At 44.2% G+C, this 21,882-nt stretch overlaps 1 protein-coding gene across 9 annotated transcripts in view; it reads left to right on the top strand.

Annotated features, from left to right (window-relative positions):
- LOC112263659 (CUGBP Elav-like family member 4) overlaps nucleotides 1-21,882 on the top strand; it is a 182,119-nt gene that overhangs the window by 4,483 nt on the left and 155,754 nt on the right. For all 9 annotated transcript variants that reach the window (XM_042330903.1, XM_042330905.1, XM_042330908.1 and 6 more), the window contains exon 2: nucleotides 17,240-17,322. In XM_042330903.1, coding sequence (XP_042186837.1) covers nucleotides 17,240-17,322 — 83 coding nt within the window. The remainder of the gene's footprint in view (nucleotides 1-17,239; nucleotides 17,323-21,882) is intronic.

Raw genomic sequence — 21,882 nt, forward strand, 5'->3', positions numbered from 1 at the left:
ATTTAAATGTTTCCCCTTAAACCACTTGAGTGTTGCTTTAGCAGTAATGTTATGGTCATTGTCCTGCTAGAAGGTGAACCTCTGTCCCAGTCTCAAATCTCTGGAAGACTGAAACAGGTTTCCCTCAAGAATTGATCTGTATTTAGCGCCATCCATCATTCCTTCCATTCTGACCAGTTTCCCAGTCCCTGCCGATGAAAAACATCCCCACAGCATGATGCTGCCACCACCATGTTTCACTGTGGGGATGATATTCTCGGGGTGATGAGAGGTGTTGGTTTTGCGCCAGACATAGTGTTTTCCTTGATGGCCAAAAAGCTCAATTTTAGTCTCTTCTGACCAGAGTACCTTCTTCCATATGTTTGGGGAGTCTCCCACATGCCTTTTAGTGAACACCAAATGTGTTTGCTTATTTTTTCTTTAAGCAATGGCTTTTTTCTGGCCACTTTTCCATAAAGCCCAGCTCTGTGGAGTGTACAGCTTAAAGTGGTTCTATGGACAGATACTCCAATCTCCGCTGTGGAGCTTTGCAGCTCCTTCAGGGTTATCTTTTGTCTCTTTGTTGCCTCTCCGATTAATGCCCTCCGTGAGTTTTGGTGGGCGGCCCTCTCTTGGCAAGTTTGTTGTGGTGCCATATTCTTTCTATTTTTTAATAATGGATTTAATGGTGCTCCGTGAGATGTTCAAAGTTTCAGATATTTTTTTATAACTTAACCCTGATCTGTACTTCTCCATGACTTTATCCCTGACCTGTTTGGAGAGCTCCTTTGTCTTCATGGTGCCGCTTGCTTGGTAGTGACCCTTGCTTGGTGGTGTTGCAGACTCTGGGGCCTTTCAGAACAGGGGTATATATACAGAGATCAGGTGACAGATCATGTGACACTTAGATTGCACACAGGTAGACTTTATTTTACTAATTATATGACTTCTGAATCTAATTGATGGCACCAGATCTTATTTAGGGGCTTCATAGCAAAGGGGGTGAGTACATAAGCACCCACCACTTTTCCATGTTTTTTTTGTTGTTGCTTTTTGAAACAAGTAATTTTTAAAATTTCACTTCACCAATTTGGACTATTTTGTGTATGTCTATTACATGAAATCTAAAATAAAAATCTATTTAAATTATAGGTTGTAATGCAACAAAATAGGAAAAACGCCAAGGGGGGTGAATACTTTTGCAAGGCTAGGTTGTTATCAATAAGACATCACAGGACGGTGCAGAGAGTTTGATTTGACAGCTAGGGGGCTAGGGGGCAAGAAGACCCCCAGCTCCGCTAATACCATTGACAACTACGTGCTGTTTTCAAGGTACTGTTAAATAAATATTATAACTATTTGGTTTTAATATCATCAGCTCTTGAAAAGCATAGTCAGAACAACACATTTCCAATTATTCCACATTTAGCTCTATCATCAGAGTTATACAGTAACTGCATGCTTTTCATGCTTAGTAAACATCAATTGATCATGTAATTTCAGATACGTCAGGGTAGCCTATCCATTTGGCATGTAGCTAGCTAGCTAGCAACCAAGATTGTGTCATCAGAGATGAGACTTTTAGAAATAGCTTGACATTGGCAAGTCCTCATCCTGGTAAAGCTGTCAGTCGGATTACTGTCATCACCACTATAGATGGCAATCAAATCAAACAATATTTGGATATACAGCCATATGGTTTATCCCCTGAAAGTTCGTTTGTAGACCTACTTCACTAGGTAGTTCTACATTGGTTGGAGAAAAAGTACATTAGGTCTACTTACCACTATGTTTAGCCAACTGTAGTTTGCAAAGTAAACATTATCAGCTAACAGTACATCAGCAAATGCGGCCTTCAGCTGCTTGACAGGGAGAGCCCACGAAAAGCATGCTGTATAACTCTAATGATAGAGCTAAATGTGCACAATTGTGTTGCATGGAATTATCGGATATGTGTAGTTCTGACTAAGCTCACAAAAAATGCTCACAGTTCACATTTATTCAGCCATCCCTTGAAAACGGCATGCAGTTGTCAATAGTTATAGTGGAGCTGCGGGTCTCCTCGCCCCCCAGCAGGCAAATTGAACACTCTGCACCTTATTGGGACATTTTCGTGATAACGACCTATTAACATAAGAACAAACAAGTATCCTATTCTTATGTCTCTGTCACATTCAACTAAATGTGTGTTGCATTCAAATAGGCCACAGGCTATATTAAACCATAACCTTGTCACGTAACCTAGACTTAACAAGCATAGTAGGCTATTTTAGCAGGCCTATACCGTTGTAGAAGTCTACCAACATTGGCCATGCATAGGCCTTCAGCACATTTTGTTTCAGCAATGTGACACCCCCTCCCTCAGACTAAGAGATACGTCATTGAAATGCCTCAGGTTGTTAAGGAGTGTGTCATCACCGTCTAGACTTAATGATTAATTCATTATTCAACTAATGGATCATCTTCTGCTACACCATTCATACTCAGAGTGATATAACACAGGGTTGCACCATCATTTTGGATTTATGAAAACATCATGATTTGTGGGGGTATAATGTTGTTACCCATGATTTCTTTATTTTTTTTGGGGGGGGGGGTTGTAATGCTGTTACTCATGATTTATGCATGTGGATTGTGGGGTATCAACCTGAACAGTTCTGTGTGTCATGAATACTTTGGGCTTTTTCAATTTCTCTACTGCCTAATGTGAATTTCATTTGAATTCCTCAAGTTCCATTTATGTGGTAATGCATTTCCCAAATGTTAATGGGGCGAAAACATCAGCACATTTTTAGCATGTTTTTCATTTAAATGTTTGACTGTAGATTCAGTTTTGTGACAATAGCTTATTTCTCCCACTTCTGGTCGACACTGCGATTTGTTAAGGGGATTTGATGGTGATTCAGTGTTTTGGTCATGGGGTGAATCCTATGGATGCTATAGGGAGTAAAGACTGGACAGTGTAGTCTATGGGGACTGGACAGTGTAGTCTATGCAGTGTTTGACACTATTGGATGGGATACAGATAGTGTATTTGAGTGGCAGTGCCATTGTCCAGGTCGAGCTACTTGACCTGCCTTAGCATCAATCATTCCCTATGAGCCCCACATTATCATAATGGTTAGTGTCAGTCTGGGAACACATCCGTTGTTCAGACATGCTGGATATTGGTGGGGGGCAAATCTTCTGCTTGAGTAGCGTTATCTATCACTCGCTCCTTCCTTCTCCAGCAGTTCAGAGAGGTGGATTGCACTCTGTGGAGCCCCACCACACGCAGCTAGGGAGATGAGATGCTAAGAGTAATTTAGGTTTGTCATTCATTCTCACCTCCCCAACAGGCAGGCCAGAGTGTATAATTGGCTATAAATGCCTTTGACAATTTTACTTTAAAATCCACAAAAGCTTTTAAATGTCAAAGCAAGAGAGAGAGAAGGACTATAACTCTGAAACAATCTTTCAACCAAAAGCCTCATCATTACAAATGTGAATCAAAGAGCTAGAAGAGCAAACCATCCTAACAGTCTTTTAATAACTGTCTGTAATCCACTGCTGTTTCAGGAACATGTCTGTGCTCTAAGACGTGGCCATTAGTTTAGAGTGTAGTGCACTGCTGTGAGATGTGCAGTCTCATGGTCAGGCAGCTGGTTCTACCTTTACATGAATCACACAGTGACGGAGCAGGTGGGTGACAGTGATTGGCAGGTACTCAGTTGAATGACAGGTGTAGGCCAGTCCACAGATGACCTCTCTGATCATTAGATAGAGAGTGTGTGAGGGAAACAGGGCCCTGTTTTACTGCATGAAAATAGATAGATACCCACACACTGTTGAATGCTGCCACAGTTCTATTGTGCAACGATTCGAGCTGAAGGTCTTTGTTACCCTGGACCAAACATGGCTGTGTGCAGTGATGTAGTTGCTGTCTCTGCTCCTCACCGTCTCACTGCCTATAAAAGGCAGACACCCCACAGTTGCTGGGTTCAGTTGACTATTTTAATTGAGAGAATTTAAGCACTTATGCTGAGGCAGGCAGGTTTATCTTTTAGGAAATGAGTTTGTAATAGTTTTCAGAAGAACATTGCTGCATCAGACGTCTAAGAAAGAAGTAATCCAAGAATAGCAATTTTCATTGAACATGACACCAATGTTAATGAATGAATTGCAATTTGTTTTGTTGTTTTGTCAATTAAAAATACTTGATGGAAGTAAACACAATTTACTGTAATTAAAAAATGCCTGAAGGACAGCAATGTCTTTGTGCTGTAATTAACATGTACAAGTTAACAGTAGAAACATTAGAAATAAAAGCCTATTTCTTATTACAAAATCAGTATTTTTCATTTATTGGCTCCTGTTCCTTTTTTGTGATCAACATTTTATTTATTTTCAAAGGAACACAGACAATACCAAAAAGCATCAGGAATGCTTATGCAGTAGGTAAATATAATTACAGTAGAATAGACCACATAGCCCATACACAAGCTGCATCAACCCACCATCCAACCCCTCCTGGCGACCACCCCAACCCACCCAACCTGATCGCCATGAAATTTAAAACAAAATCAAGCAATTGTGATAAAATCAGCTGGGTACAATTTTGCACATGAGTCAAAAAATTAACGAGTAACAGGCAATCTGTTGGGAAATATACACACTGTAGTAGTTTGATGGTTTCAGCTGCAGATAACCAGCTGTCAATTGTTGCTTGGCTAGCCCCATGGATCCTAGCAGTGGATAGTTGTAAATAAATTATATCTACAAAAGGGCGGATCCAATGGGACATAGCCAAAGAATGTGGAGGTTGCCATCTTAGTGCCAATATCTTTTTAGCTGCTGTCAAACCTGACAACATGATACGTCTTTACTGTAATGACATAAGTGGTGAATTATCATTAAGTGATGACAGTTTGGGGGAACAAGGTATAGTGATATCAAGTATGTCAGATAAGACAGACGATGCCTCTTTCCAAAATGTATCCACAACCTTGCCACAACCTTGCCACAACCTTGCCATTCTCAGTACATATGCATAAAGGAGCCAAAGCAGTGGAGGCTGCTGAGGGGAGGACGGCTCATTATAAGGGCTGGAACGGAGCGAATGGAATGGCATCAAACCAAGTGTTTGATATATGTGATACCATTCCACTGATTCCGCTCCAGCCATTACCACAAGCCCAATACAAAAACATAGAAAATAGAACATAGAATCACACCCTGACCAAACCAAAAAGAGACATAAAAAAGGCTCTCTAAGGTCAGGGCGTGACAACCGTATACAGATCAAACCCTTTGAATTACCATGTCTATCTAAAATTCGATGTAGTTCATGTTGTGGGAGGGATGAGCCCAAAGGGACACCATACACCCGCATCGCTGATCTTCAACAAAGATAAAAATAAAGAAGAGGTACCAGGTCATTGAAATATAGCCCTAAGATCATCAAATGCGTGCAAACCTTCATCTCTAAATAGATAATCCAGAACATGAACACCCCTATCCTCCCATTGACTGAATGAAAAGGGGACACTGCCAGAAAGAAGGGAATGATTGTGGAAATTTGGTGACTGAGCATGCCACTTCTGTATTGTGTTAGAATTCTATTTCTACTAAGTGCAATGTTGTGAGTAAGAAGGAAATTAGGGTTCCAAAATGTAACTTAGCTTGTTTTAATGGTACTACAGAATACACAAGATCCTAAAGTCTGGGTGGTAATGCCAAATTCTCTTCTATAGTCTCCATGAGACTAAAGCATTTGAATCAAACCATGTTGACAGGGGGCGTAGCACAAAGTCCAAAACTTAAACTTCTATTCTACTGAGCCATTTACTTTATGTTTGGTTTCTTATCTTTTATTTTTTTTATTATCTTACTGTTGTTGCATTGTCGAGAAGGAACCTGCAAGTAAGTATTTAGTTGGACGATGTGTACCACGCGTATCCCGTACATACCACTAATAAAACTTGAAACTAAAATTAGGCAGAGAAAGCCCGCCATCTCCCTTGTCACGATGCATACGGGAGAGTTTAATTCGAGGTCGCTCTCCTTTCCATACGAATTTAGAGACTAAAGACTAGATATTGTCCAAGTATTTCTGAGGTGGAGCTAGTGTAATCATTGCAGAGAAAAAGTTAATTTGGGGAAGAATATTCATCTTAATGATGGGTATTTTAGCTTGTAGAGAGTTGGGAAGCTGTAAACATTTAGAGAGGTATGCTTCTACTCACTTATATATTTCTTGGAAATGATTTCAATCCATGTTTTGAGGAAAGTATCTATGTAGTATACCCAGATATTTAAAGCTCTTTACCAATGGGATGTCATTGGGTACCATTGACAGAGTGAGTCCTAAACATAATGACATCATAGCTGATTTTGTCTCATGAATTTTGTACCCAGAGAGGGCACTAAAATCAAAAGGTAGAGAGTATGTGTGGTAATTAAGAGAGCATTATCAGTGCACAGAAGTTTGCCATCCACATATGCGATGGGAGGTTTAATTCAACATTTGGGGTGCTGTTTGATTTTCTGTGCTAGCAGTTAGATGAAAAGGGTGAAGAGCAAAGGCGAGATTGGGCATCCTTGGCGACAGCCTCTGGATATGGGAAATTGCGTAGAGCAATTGCCCCCTATTGTCACCATGGCAGAAGGATTTGCATATAAAACTTTAATCATGCTGATAAACTTAAATTAAATCGCTCTAGTACCGACCATAGAATATCACACTGACCTATCAAGCGCCTTCTCGGCATCCAAGGAGAGAACGGTGCATGGCGATCTAATGTCATTAGTGGCATGAACAACATGTAATAAACGATGCACATTATCTAAGGCTAGTCGAGTTTTAATGAACCCTGTCTGATCGTGATGCACTAGTGTAGTCACATAGGATTCTAAACGGGCTGAGAGAACATTAGCATACAATTTAACTTCCGAGCACAACAATGACAAAGGTTTATCGTTACCTATTAGAGTGTGATATTTATTGGGCTTCGGAAGTACCGCAATCATTGCAGTTTACACCATTGTGAAAAGATCCCTGGTCAACAGAAGTCAGAATCAAATCATGTAAAAATAGGCCTAATTTATCCCAAAAGGCAAGGTAGAATTCTGGGATGTACCTTTTTTCATATTTGTTAGTGCCTATTTAAGTTCATCCAATGAAATGGCTTCCCCAAGGGATTGTGATACTTCGTTGGAGAGGTAAGGAATATCTAGGTAATATCAGATTTATAGAACATAGAGCCCTAAAACTCAACTCTGCACCTTTAAGACAGTTACACTATGTTCTTTCATTGTTACCCTCTAATTAGGGACTCATTTAGACCTCAGAAACCAGGTGGGTGCAATTAATTATCAGGTAGAAGAGAAAAACAACAGGCTCTGGACCTCATAGGGTAAGAGCTGAATACTCCTGGCATAGATTAAAAAGATCCAAACTCTGCATTGATTTCCAAAGGATTAGTTAACAAGACATTCTGTGCTTTAATAGCTGTAATATTAGAGCATTTCTCACTGCTTCTGAGTCTCATTGCTAAAAGATGACTTGGTTTAGCCCCATTAAAATAATAGTTATGTCTGGTTGGATGATTTAAGAATTCTGCCCTGTGTCTGAGCAAATAATTACGTTCTAACTGCATTTTAACTGCATCTACTCTTTTCTTTTTGTCATCAGAGTAAGAGTTTTGTTGTTCTTGTTCCAGCTTAGCTAAAGTTATTTATAGTTCATTAATTGTTCTCATTCTGGTTTTATTAAGGTGAGACACAAATGACAACTGAGAAGTTCCTGATAGTCCCTTTATAGACTTGCTTAGGATATGGGTATCTTCAACAGACCCAACATTCTGTGTTAGATACACATCTAGTTACTTTTCAAATAGTAATTATATATTGAAATGCCAGCGTGATGCTCTGACAGGTATCAGGAATCGTTAGTTTGACCATTCCAAAATCATGAGCATTGATATGGAGTTGGTCCCCCCTTTGCTGCTGTAACAACCTCTACTCTTCTAGGAAGGCTTTCCACTAGATGTTGGAACATTGCTGCGGGGACTTGCTTCTATTCAGCCACAAGAGCATTAGTGAGGTTGTGCACTGATGTTGGGCAATTAAACCTGGCTCAGAGTTGGCATTCCAATTCATCCCAAAGGTGTTCGATGAGGTTGAGTTCAGGGCTCTGTGCAGGCCAGTCAAGTTTTTCCACACCGATCTCCACGAACCATTTCTGTATGGACCTCACTTTGTGCACAGGGGCATTGTCATGCTGAAACAGGAAAGGGCCTTCCCCAAACTGTTTCTACAAAGTTGGAACCACAAAATTGTCTAGCATGCCATTGTATGCTGTAGTATTAAGGTTTCCCTTCACTGGAACTAAGGGGCCTAGCCCAAACATTGAAAATCAGTTCCAGACCATTATTCCTCCTCCACCAAACTTTACAGTTGGCACTATGCATTCGGGCAGGTAGCCTTCTCCTGGCATCTGCCAAATCCAGATTCGTCCGTCGGACTGCCAGATGGTGAAGCGTGATTCATCACTCCAGAGAAAGCATTTCCACTGCTCCAGAGTCCAATTGCAGCGAGCTTTACACCCCTCCAGCCAACAATTGGCATTGCTCATGGTGGTCTTAAGCTTGTGTGTAGCTGCTTGGCCATGGACACTCATTTCATGAAGCTCGCAATGTACAGTTCTTGTGCTGACATAGCTTGCAGAGGCAGTTTGGAACTCGATAGTGAGTAATGCCACCGCTACAGCACACGTTCTGTGAGCTTGTGTTACCTACCACTTCACGGCTGAGCCGTTGTTGCTCCTAGACGTTTCCACTTCACAATAACATTATTTACAGTTGACAAGGACAGCTATTTGATTAACTGACTTGTTTGAAAGGTGGCATGTCGGTGCCACGTTGAAAGTCACTGAGCTTGTCATTCTACTGCCAATGTTTGTCTATGGTGGTTGCATGGCTGTGTGCTCAATTTATACGCCTGTCAGCAACTGGTGTGGCTGAAATAGCCAAATCCACTAATTTGAAGGGGTGTCCACATACTTTTGTACTGCATGTACAAAATGTACTGAAAATGTGCCATGTACTGTATGTCTAGCAGAGTAAAAACAAAATTGTCTAGACGTAGGATTGAAAAAATCGGAATATATCAGTGAGATTAAAATCCTTGACCAAATTGTTAAATGCCACTGACACAGGTGCAGGCTGTTTGAGATTCGTGGCCAGAGCAGTCCAAAGCTGATAAAACGGCATTCATATCCGCACCTATGATCAGAGAATAATCTGTAATATTTGCCAGAAACTCCGTTAGATTATCACATGTAGGATCATACTGGGTTGGAACAATTTTCCTACCTGAGATTACCGTTTTGATATACTCTGAGTGTACAGAACATTGTAACTACTCTTTCCATGACATCCAGGTGAAAGCTATGATCCCTTGTTTATGTCTCTTGTTAAATCCACTTCAATCAGTGTAGATGAAGGGGAGGAGACAGGTTAAAGAAGGATTTTTAAGCCTTGAGACAATTGGGATGGATTGTGTATGTGTGCCATTCAGATGGTGAATGGGCAAGACAAAAGATTTATGTGCCTTTGAACGGGGTATGTTAGTAGGTGCCAGGCACCTACTAGAAGAACGGCAACGCTGCTGGGTTTTTCACGCTCAACAGTTTCCTGTGTGTATCAAGAGTGGTCCACCACCCAAAAGACATCCAGCCAACTTGACACAACTGTGGGAAGCAGTGGAGTCAACATGGGCCAGCATCCCTGTGGAACGCTTTCGACACCTTGTAGAGTCCATGCTCCTACGAATTGCGGCTGTTCTGAAAATTGGGGTGTAACTCAATTTTGTACATTCACTTCGTACACTCAGTGTATGATATCCTACCGTCTGCACCATATTTTTCCAGAACAGTCACTGATAAACTACGTCTCATAACAACAAGGGAGCCACAGTTTTGGAATCTACAGAGGAGGACGCTACAACATAATAATGACTGTTTGCAAATCTTTGGGCATATAATTATTTTAAGTGGAATTCTTGAATAAATATAACATCACTGTTATGTCTACGAAAGTAATCTGAGGAACCTGCTCGTTAATTTTGAATATTTATCCCATTAATATTCCAACTTGCTAGCTGTAGTGTTGTCACGTGATACAGACAAAAACACTATTGTGCATGAAATTTGAAGTAAAAGCATAAATCTATGTGTGTTTACTTGACATTGGGAAAGTTGGCTGCACAAAATTCCCCCATCGCATCCCTACTGTCACGTTCTGACCTTAGTTCTTCTGTTATGTCTTTGTTTTAGTATGGTCAGGGCGTGAGTTGGGTGGGTTGTCTATGTTCCTTTTTCTATGTTGTGTTTTGTGTTTGGCCCGGTATGGTGCTCAATCAGAGGCAGGTGTCGTTAGTTGTCTCTGATTGAGAATCATACTTAGGGAGCCTTTTCCCACTTGTGTTTCGTGGGTGATTATTTTCTGTTATGTGTATGTCACCTTTCAGAACTGTTTCGTTTCATTCTCCTTTGTTATTTTGTTTAGTGTTCTCGGTTTAATACATATATGATGAACACTTTCCACGCTGTGCTTTGGTCCTCACCTCATTCCAACGACGATCGTTACAGAATCACCCACCAACCAAGGACCAAGCAGCGTGGTAATGGGCAGCGGCTGAAATCGCAAGACTCCTGGACATGGGAGGAGATTTTGGACAGCAAGGGACCCTGGGCACAGGCTGGGAATATTGCTACCCCAAGGCAGAGCTGGAGGCAGCTAAAGCTGAGCGGTGGTGGTATGAGGAGGCAGCACGGCAGCGCGGCTGGGACGAGAGGCAGCACCAAAAATATATTAGGGGTGCACACGGGGAGTGTGGCTAAGTCAGGTAGGAGACCTGTGCCAACTCCCCGTGCTTACCATGGAGAGAGAGGACCGGGCAAGCACCGTGTTATGCCGTGAGGTGCACGGTGTCCCCGGTGTGCAGGCATAGCCCGGTGCGCTACATAGCAGCGCCTCGTATCAGCCGGGCTAGAGTGGGCATCGAGCCAGGTGCCATGAAGCCGGCTCAGCGCATCTGGTCTCCAGTGTGTCTCCTCGGGCCGGAGTACATGGAACCAGCCCTGCGCATGGTGTCCCCAGTTCGCCAGCACAGCCCAGTGCGGTCTATTCCACCTCACCGCACTGGCCTAGCTACGGGGAGCATCCAGCCAGGTAGGGTTGTACAGGCTCGGTGCTCGAGACCTCCAGTGCGCCTCCACGGTCCGGTCTATCCGGAGCCTCCTCCACGCACCAGGCCTCCGGTGGCAGCCCCCCGCACCAGGCTGTCTCTCCGTCTCCTCCCTACAGGTGCTCCCGCCGCTCAGCGCTGCCAGAGTCTCCCGTCTGTCCTGAGCTGCCAGAGTCTCCCATCTGTCCTGAGCTGCCAGAGTCTCCCGTCTGTCCAGCCCTGCCAGAGTCTCCCTCCTGTCCAGCCCTGCCAGAGTCCCCTCCTGTCCAGCGCTGCCAGAGCCACCTGTCTGTCCTGAGCTGCCAGAGCTGCCCGTCTGTCCTGAGCTGCCAGAGCCGCCCGTCTGTCCTGAGCTGCCAGAGCCGCCTGTCTGTCAGGAGCTGCCTGAGCCGTCCGTCAGTCAGGAGCTGCCAGAGCCGCCTGTCAGTCAGGAGCTGCCAGAGCCACCCGTCAGTTCAGGAACTGCCAGATCCGCCCGTCAGTCAGGAGCGGCCAGAGCCGCCGGTCAGTCAGGAGCGCCAGAGCCGCCGGTCAGTCAGGAGCTGCCAGAGCCGCCGGTCAGTCAGGAACTGCCAGAGCCGCCCGTCGGTCAGGAGCGGCCAGAGCCGCACGTCAGTCAGGAGCGGCCAGAGCCGCCCGTCAGTCAGGAGCTGCCAGAGCCGCCGGTCAGTCAGGAGCGGCCGGAGCCGTTCGTTATTGCGGCGCTACCGGAATTGCCCGTCACTCCAGCGCTGCCGGAATCGCCCTTCACTCCGGAGCTGCCGGAGTCTCTCGCCTGTCCGGTGCTGCCGGAATCTCCCGTCCATTCGGGACCCGTGGCTAGGGTCCCCAGTCCGAGGTCGGCGGCGACCCGGGGTCGCCGCTCTAAAGAGGCCACGGAGGCAGGTCACCTCATTCCAACGACGAGCGTCACACCTACTGTATCAAGATTAGGTTATAGAGCACCTATCTGAGTTAACCTGAACAACATTATAACTCATTCTCTTTCAATAGTTCCATCCTCAGACCCTGTCAAGGATTTTTATTGAATGAACATACCGTGTCAGTCGTGGTCACATTACAAATAAATCAACTTTTTTTGTGTTTCTGACAGTCAAGGAATAATCAGTCTGTAAATGATCGGCCATTAACAATATAGTCCAGAGCGTCTTCACTCATGTCCATCTTCTTGCTCTAGCCAGCTCTCTCCATTACTGTTTTCAACTCAGTCCAGGCTAGTACTGATGTATGATGTAGTATGTGAAAAAATCTAAATCAATCTGAACAGTCATATTAGTCAGTTTGTTAGTAATCCAGCCAGAGAACAAGTCTGAATGCTGGCAATCATATAAACTATCCTGCGACACATCCATACCCGCTAATCCTCGTCAACCTCTCGCTGCAAACTGAGAAAATCCCCTGCATCTTCTTTGGACTGGAACGTGACATTTTCCGCACCACGAGTGAGTTTGAGCGTGCAGGATACAGCAGAAATGTGTGGAATCCACGTTTCCGAGACAAACTCATCAAAAAAAGAAACATCCTCTCACTGTCAACTGAGTTTATTTTCAGCAAACTGAATTAACATGTGTAAATATTGGTATGAACATAACAAGATTCAACAATTGAGACATAAACTGAACACGTTCCACAGACACGTGACCAACATAAATTGAATAATGTGTCCCTGAACAGTAACAGTCAGTGTCTGGTGTGGTCACCAGCTGCATTAAGTACTGCAGTGCATCTCCTCCTCATGGACTGCACCAGATTTGCCAGTTCTTGCTGTGAGATGTTTACCCCACTCTTCCACCAAGGCACTGCAAGTCCCGGACATTTCTGGAGGGAATGGGCCTAGCCCTCACCCTCTGATCCAACAGGTCCCAGACGTGCTGAATGGGATTGAGATGCGGGCTCTTCGCTAGACATGGCAGAACACTGACATTCCTGTCTTGCAGGATATCACGCACAGAACAAGCTGTATGGCTGGTGGCATTGTCATGCTGGAGGGTCATGTCAGGATGAACCTGAAGGAAGGGTACCACATGAGGGAGGAGGATGTCTTCCCTGTAACGCACAGCGTTGAGATTGCCTGCAATGACAACAAGCTCTGTCCGATGATGCTGTGACACACCGCTCCAGACCAAGACGGACGCTCCACCTCCAAATTGATCCCTCTCCAGAGTACAGGCCTCGGTGTAACGCTCATTCCTTCGACAATAAACGTGAATCCGACCATCACCCCAGGTGAGACAAAACTGTGACTTGTCAGTGAAGAGTACTTTTTGCCAGTCCTGTCTGGTCCAGCGACGCTGGGATTGTGCCCATAGGCGACATTGTTGCCGGTGATGTCTGGTGAGGACCTGCCTTACAATAGGCCTACAAGCCCTCAGTCCAGCCTATTGCGGGAAGTCTGAGCACTGATGGAGGGATTGTGCGTTCCTAGTGTAACTCGGGCCATTGTTGTTGCCATCCTGTATCTGTCCCGTAGGTGTGAAGTTCAGATGTACCGATCCTATGCAGGTGTTGTTACACGTGGTCTGCCACTCCGAGGACGATCAGGTATCCATCCTGTCTCCCTGTAGCGCTGTCTTAGGCATCTCACAGTACGGACATTGCAATTTATTTCCCTGGCCACATCTGCAGTCCTCATGCCTCCTTGCAGCATGCCTAAGGCACATTCACGCAGATGAGCAGGGACCCTGAGAATCTTTCTTTTGGTGTTTTTCAGAGTCAGTAGAAAGGCCTCTTTAGTGTCCTACGTTTTCATAACTGTGACCTTAATTGCCTACCATCTGTAAGCTGTTAGTATCTTAACAACCGTTCCACAGGTACATGTTCATTAATTGTTTATGGTTCATTGAACAAGCATGGGAAACAGTGTTTAAACCCTTTACAATAAATATCTGTGAAGTTATTTGGATTTTTACAAATGATCTTTGAAAGACAGGGTCCTGAAAAAGGGACGTTTATTTTTTTGCTGAGTTTACATTCTGTGAAAAGGTACGACACTTCGCATTGGTGTAGTTGCTGTAGACTATTCCGCTGTGAATCGGTTTTTCTGCCCTGCCAGAGTGAGAGGGTTCTTCCTAGCGCCTTCAGAATGCGGTCTCGGTCAGGGAATCAGAGCACCTGTAAAATCAAGGTTTGGGATCTGGCTGAGTTGTCAATGTGCCGGTTTATGCGATGAGCTCTCATCACTTCAATTTCGGTTCCAGCTAGATCTGGAAACCACTCTGGAAGTGATCTATTGATGAAAGATGAAAGAAAGCATTCTAGGCCTCAGTATTTTCCTCTATATTGGCTATTCTCACATTGTCTCTACGTTGCAAGTCCTGGTAGCGAGTCAAAACGGTCCATTCTGATTTGGCCCTGAGTTGACATCTCCTCACATTTGTCAACTCTATCGCCAAGCTTTGTGCACTCAGCTCGAAATCTTTTAAGATCAGTAACTCGCTTGGAAACGTCATCCTGAATAAAATCCAACTTTGTTTGTACTCCAGTAAAACTCACAGGCGATGAACTCATTATTTTGCCATAAGTTCATCTAGCATGGTAGCTAGCGCTTTGTTGTCAGGAGATGAAGCCCTTGATTTAGCTCGTAAAGCGTGGTGTTCCATAGTGAGTAAGTTACTAAATACTGTTAAACAGATTAGCTGTTAATACATCCATGGAAATGGTTCAGAAGTGTTCTTGGGTAAAACGTCAAAAATGATAATGCAAGGGAAGGAGCTCCTATTCCAATACACTTTTCTAGGCTTAAATTTTAATTTTGCTTTAATGCAATTCATTGAACTTTTGTTCCTTTCAGAAATGATTGTGCAGCAGCAAATTTGAAAAAGATTACCAAAGTATTATTTTCACTCCACTTAACCTTCTCATCAGTGGAATCAGCCTACCACTGCTTTCAGCCATCGCTAACAAGCAAGCCTCAGAATCATTCTATAACCATGGCAACATCCTCCACTTCCTGCATCCCCATCTGGCTCATCTGCTGTCTCCCACTCTCAGCCTCACTCAGTAATTGTGATCCTTTTTCATGTTCACCACCAAGTTGAACATGTCTGATCCAGATTGTGCTCCTTTATCATAGTCCCCCGGGTCCAAGTTCTTCCTTGAGCCAGCAATATATTGGATATTGAGTCTTTCATGAAGTCTTCCAGTTCCCCTTGGCCAAGAGAGACTTATTGGGACCTACCATAAGTAGCCATGTAGCTGGCCTGGCCTAAATATTAACAGTGAGCCACTATGTTAGGCTGAGTCTCCCCCTACTTAGGCCTTGGCTCCTGTCTTGCATGACTAGGTTCACTCCCTAGATGAAACAAATCAATTTAAAGTGTAAAATAAACTCTGATAAAATGCCACAGTCTCACCAGTTTGTGCATTGATCTGTTGTACATTTCCAAACCGTTATATCATGTGATGATAAAAAAAAACATCTCCTGGAACCATGAACTATGACATCCATCCCCAAACTGAGGATGACCTGACTGAATGGTCGGGTGGATATTAAGAAGGGGTTAGTTGGAGGGCCAGGCTAGACCAGTCCCAGTGGTTCTATCTCATTAGCCTGCTGTGGGTTATGCCTGCTAGGAGGTCCAGTCCCATCTCCTCAGCTCAGTTCTTTAATGTCACACAGGACGAGGAGATGATTCCTTCCAGGCTCTCAAAGCGTTATTTTTGTGGGTTTGCTGTGTGGCATGCTGTTTCATCAGTGTCGTTTAGCTGATTTCTCCTCTTGAGTAACTTCCTGGTTGTGGAGGTGGATGAAGGTTGTAGTGAAAGGGAGCTCTCTTGGCGAGGAGCCAGAGAGCAGGGCTCTGTTTCAGGGGTGATGGGTGCTGTGTCTGTGTCCTGTGTGTGTGTGTCCTGTGTGTTTGTGTGTGTGTTTGTTTGTGCGAGCGTGCGTGCGTGTGTGCGTGAGTGTGTATTTGTGAGTGTGTATGTGTGTGTGTGCGCCCCTCTTCTCCCATGGGGAGTCTTGGCAGCAGGTGTGACATGCCGTAATGGGAAATTATGCTGCCCGGTGCAAAAACTCTTCAGAAAGGGGTCACCCACTGTCAACTCAACCAAGTGTGTAACAGAACAACCACTCAGCCTTTAATGAAAGCTGTCACATTTTTGTTAGTGCAGAAGTTATTAATGGACATTTCATATATTGTTGTTGGGGTTTCCATCTTTGAGAGGAGTCTCCTGAGATGTGAGGGGTCAGTGTTTGGGGCTCATCACCATAGGGTTTTAATTATTACGACACTAGGAAATGCATGCCAGGCACATTTAGTGCTCTTTCTTCAACAATCATGAACGTGATCATTCATCAAGTGGTAATATGCATATCTAGGAACAATGCTATGGATGTTCTTCAAAGACTGGGGTTGTATTTTACATCACCCTTTATTTGCACTTTGCAGTATACCAGTAGCAGCCTACAGTGCAGTGATCCAGTCATTTGTCGTGTAATAATCAACCCTGTGTGTCCTTTCTCATCTGTGTTGCCCTCTCTGCAGGATGTGTATCTCTCCTTTCTCATCCGTGTTGCCTTCTCTGCAGGATGTGTATCTCTCCTTTCTCATCTGTGTTGCCCTCTCTGCAGGATGTGTATCTCTCCTTTCTCATCCGTGTTGCCCTCTCTGCAGGATGTGTATCTCTCCTTTCTCATCTGTGTTGCCCTCTCTGCAGGATGTGTATCTCTCCTTTCTCATCTGTGTTGCCCTCTCTGCAGGATGTGTATCTCTCCTTTCTCATCTGTGTTGCCCTCTCTGCAGGATGTGTATCTCTCCTTTCTCATCTGTGTTGTCCTCTCTGCAGGATGTGTATCTCTCCTTTCTCATCTGTGTTGTCCTCTCTGCAGGATGTGTATCTGTGTTGTCCTCTCTGCAGGATGTGTATCTCTCCTTTCTCATCTGTGTTGCCCTCTCTGCAGGATGTGTATCTCTCCTTTCTCATCTGTGTTGCCCTCTCTGCAGGATGTGTATCTCTCCTTTCTCATCTGTGTTGTCCTCTCTGCAGGATGTGTGTCTCTCCTTTCTCATCTGTGTTGTCCTCTCTGCAGGATGTGCCTTTCTAACGTACTGCGCCAGAGAGTCAGCACTGAAGGCCCAGAGCGCCCTCCATGAACAGAAGACTCTGCCAGGGGTAAGTGCCCCTGATCTGCCCTCTGTCAGAGGCTAGGGCCCCCGGGTCCAGGGCCTGGCATGGGACATGTCTGCATTAATGTTACTACTCTTAACACAACCACATCACATAGACACTCACTCACACATACTGAACTGAACTGAAGTCAGCCACACTGACGCTTTGCACAACGTGTTATGCTCACAATATTTATATATTTTTTATAAGACAGGCTTGATGGTCCATCCTGTCCTTTTTCTGTCCTCTCGTCCTCTCTCAAAATGTTTACACACACACACACACACACACACACACACACACACACACACACACACACACACACACACACACACACACACACACACACACACACACATTCCTAATTGCCTCAGGAAATCCACTCTCATTATCACATATAATCAAACAATAAATACCCACAATAATTATTTGCACAAATATGGCCATCTGGAGTTTTAATTTTAGAGACTGTTTTAAATTCTGTTTCGGTTGGTTGATATGTTTTGAATGAAAAGTCCTCCTACTGTACCATGACAAACCCACAGTGTTATACCATAAGCCCATCCAGGACCTACAGTATGCTGGATATGTTAATGATCCTATGTCTATATACAGTACAGTATGTACATGGGGATGTATCGTTCTAGACATAACATCCTGGGAATCAGAGGTCTGAATGAATCCAGCCTGTGGCCCCTGCAGAGGAGAGGGCCCCCTGCTATGTCTCCAGATCCCCTCCCTCTTCTCCCTGGTTAGAACCTGGTTAGAGTCTCTGGGCATCCATCCTGGTCCCCAGGGAGGGGGGCAGGGGAGAGGTGGATGGGGCTGGGGGCTTCTCTGTGGTAGATTAGTCAGCTGTTTGCAGTGCTCTGTCTGGATCTCCTGGGTAATACATTGAGCGTTCGTTCCACACACCACTAACACTGCTGTAATGGAGTCCCTCTGAGACCACCTCTTGTCTTTTAATTCTCACTGCTTTCTAATGAGGTGATTGTTGTGTTAGTTTTATATACTGTAGTGCAGGTATTCCCCCAGGGGTACACGCAATGTCGTCGGGGGTACGCCAAATACATTTTTTATTCACTCAAAAAAAAAAAAAATACACAAATACGCACTGGAGTTGGGTGCACAATTATGCAGGTATATTCCCGAAACGGATGACACAAACAACTGGATTCGTTATCCTTTTCATGCCCTGCCTCCAGTCCTGATATCTGAACAAGAGAGCCTCATTGAAATTGCAACAAGAGGTTCTGTGAAAATTTGATTTAATCAGAAGCCACTGCCAGATTTCTGGATAGGGCTGCACTCAGAGTATCCTGCCTTGGCAAATCACGCTGTTAAGACACTGATGCCCTTTGCAACCATGTACCTTTGTGAGAGTGGATTCTTGGCCGTCACGAGAATGACAACTAAACACAGGCACAGACTATGTGTGGAAAATGATTTCAGACTCAGACTTTCCAATACAACCCAACATTGCAGAGTTATGTGCATCATTTCAAGCACACTCTTCTCATTAACCTGTGGTGAGTTATTTACAATTTTCGATGAACAAACAAGGTTTTATATGTAAGAGGGCTGAATAAAGAGCAAAATTATTGATTATTATTATATTATTATTTGTGTCCTGGTCATATAAGAGCTCTTTGTCACTTTCCATGAGCTGGGTTTTGACAAAAACTCACACTCATTCTTATGTTTAATAAATGTATCGTATAGTATGTGTGTGGTAGGCTTACAGTGATGGCAAAAAACAACATTTGAGAGTGCACTGACCCTGGTGCTAGAGGGGGTACGCAGCTGGAGGTTGAATGTTTGAAGGGGTATCGGGCTATAAACATTTTGGGAACCACTGCTGTAGAGGTTCCTGCCGTAATCGTATCTGGATAAGGGCCAATGTTATGTCTATGAGATTTGGGTAAACGTGAGTTGTACTATAGTGAATAGCTCCCAGCAACAGGTCAGTCCTTCAATCTGCAGCAGAACCACATAGAGATCCATCCTCCCATCCTTCCCTTGCCCTCCTTAATAAAGAGGCTGTGTGAGGTGGCAGGCCAACCGTCATACGGTTGTTTTCATCAGGCCATCATGCTCTGAGGTCCTTCATGGCAGCCCTATGATGCTCCTGCTCTTCCAGACTGTCCAGACTGGGCTGGCTGTTCCGGGCCTGACTGTGCAGTCTGGATGTGTGCGCCTCAAACGGTCAGGAAACCTAAATGTGCAGGCCTTAAAATGGATCATCAGGCAGGTTGCAGGCCCTTTGGAAAACAAAACCAGTCGACCAAAAACAGGACTTGAATTGCACATGAACTCGATGAATGAAGGCTATCATGCCGGCCAGTCCTTGTCTGCGGTCTGCCAGGGACCAAAACAGGCAGGGCCAGAGCAATATGGCTCACTTTGATCGCCTCCTGGCTTGTCTTGAAGAGAATTGCCTTTTGAGGGCAGAAGGTGAGGGACGATAAGAGCTTTCCAAATTCCTCTGTAGATGTTCAAAGTGCCATGTTTCCATCGTTATTGTCCGTCTGTTTGAGAAGTGGACTCTCTGGAAATGGGAGAGTGAGAGGGGAGACGGGGAGGAGGACTGGATGGTATGTGTGTGATCTGCAAGGAGTCACCAGAGAGGTCGTGCAGATTGACTGAGAATCTCAAATTCTGGGGAATCTCAAATTCCCAGTCTTAGCCAATGTCTCTTACCCATGCTGCCGTCCAAGAGGACATTCTGCTTTGTTGGGCCATATTTGTGTTTTTGTTTACATACAGTTGAAGCCGGAAGTTTACATACACATAGGTCGGAGTTATTAAAACTCGTTTTTGAACCACTCCACAAATTTCTTGTTAACAAACTATAGTTTTGGCAAGTCGGTTAGTACAGCTATTTTGTCCATGACACAAGTCATTTTTCCAACAATTATTTAGATAAAGATTATTTCACTTATAATTCACTGTATCAGAATTCCAGTGGGTCAGAAGTTTACATACACTAAGTTAACTGTGCCTTTAAACAGCTTGGAAAATTCCAGAAGATTATGTCATTGAAGCTTCCGATAGGCTGATTGACGTAATTTGAGTCAATTGGAGGTGTACATGTGGATGTATTTCAAGGCCTACCTTCAAACTCAGGGCCTCTTTGTTTGACATCATGGGAAAATCTAAAGAAATCAACCAAGAACTCATAAAAAAATTGTAGACCTCCACAAGTCTGGTTCATCCTTGGGAGCAATTTCCAAATGCCTGAAGGTACCGTGTTCATCTGTACAAACAATTGTACGCAAGTATAAACACCATGGGACCACGCAGCCGGCATACCTCTCAGGAAGGAGACGTATTCTGTCTCCTAGAGATGAATGTACTTTGGTGCGAAAAGTGCAAATCAATCCCAGAGAAACAGCAAAGGACCTTGTGAAGATGCTGGAGGAAACAGGTACAACAATATCTATATCCACAGTAAAACGAGTCCTATATCGACATAATCTGAAAGGCCGCTTAGCAAGGGAGAAGCCACTGCTATTAAACCTCCATAAAAAAGCCACACCACGGTTTTCAACTAAACACGGGACAAAGATCGTACTTTTTGGAGAAATGTCCTCTGGTCTGATGAAACAAAAATAGAACTGTTTGGCCATAATGACCATTGTAATGTTTGGAGGAAAAGGGGGGAGGCTTGCAAGCCAAAGAACAACATCCCAACCATGAAGCACGGGGGTGGCACTATCATGTTGTGGCAAAATGGCTTAAGGACAACAAAGTCAAGGTATTGGAGTGGCCATCGCAAAGCCCTGACCTCAATCCTATAGAACATTTGTGGGCAGAACTGAAAAAGTGTGTGCTAGCAAGGAGGCCTACAAACCTGACTCTGTTACACCAGCTCTGTCAGGAGGAATGGGCCAAAATTCACCCAACTTATTGTGGGAAGCTTGTGGAAGGCTACCCGAAACGTTTGACCCAAGTTAAACAATTTAAAGGCAACGCTACCAATACTACTTGCGTCTATGTCAACTTCTGACCCACTGGGAATGTGATGAAAGAAATCAAATCTGAAAGAAATCAGTCTCTCTACAATTATTCTGACATTTCACATTCTTAAAATAAAGTGGTGATCCTAACTGACTTAAGATAGGGAATTTTAACGAGGATTAAATGTCAGGAATTGTGAAACAGAGTTTAAATGTATTTGGTTAAGTTGTATGTAAACTTCCGACTTCAACTGTATCTAGTGATTACCTACATGTAAGTGTCATCATGGTGTCTTTATGTCCCGTCGAAATGATCTGCCAGGCAGGAGTCAGTGTGTACACTACAGTAATGTCATCAGAGGCTAAACAGCCTCCTCTGGAATGCTTATAGGGCGTTACGCTTACATGCCCATTCAGCATGTTCCCCAATGTAGGACATGCAGCGTGGTCTTTGGACAGGTTAGGTCATCTCTGTGAATGATTTCTCCACGGATCCGATTAATTTACCCCTTTCCCTATAAACACGCTCCAGAACATCTCTCCGCTGTTTGCCAAATGGCCTCCCATCACGCTGCTTTTGGAGCCGGTAGAATCTTGAAAAGAA

The sequence above is a fragment of the Oncorhynchus tshawytscha genome, linkage group LG12 (assembly GCF_018296145.1).
Source record: "Oncorhynchus tshawytscha isolate Ot180627B linkage group LG12, Otsh_v2.0, whole genome shotgun sequence".
NCBI lineage: Eukaryota > Metazoa > Chordata > Actinopteri > Salmoniformes > Salmonidae > Oncorhynchus > Oncorhynchus tshawytscha.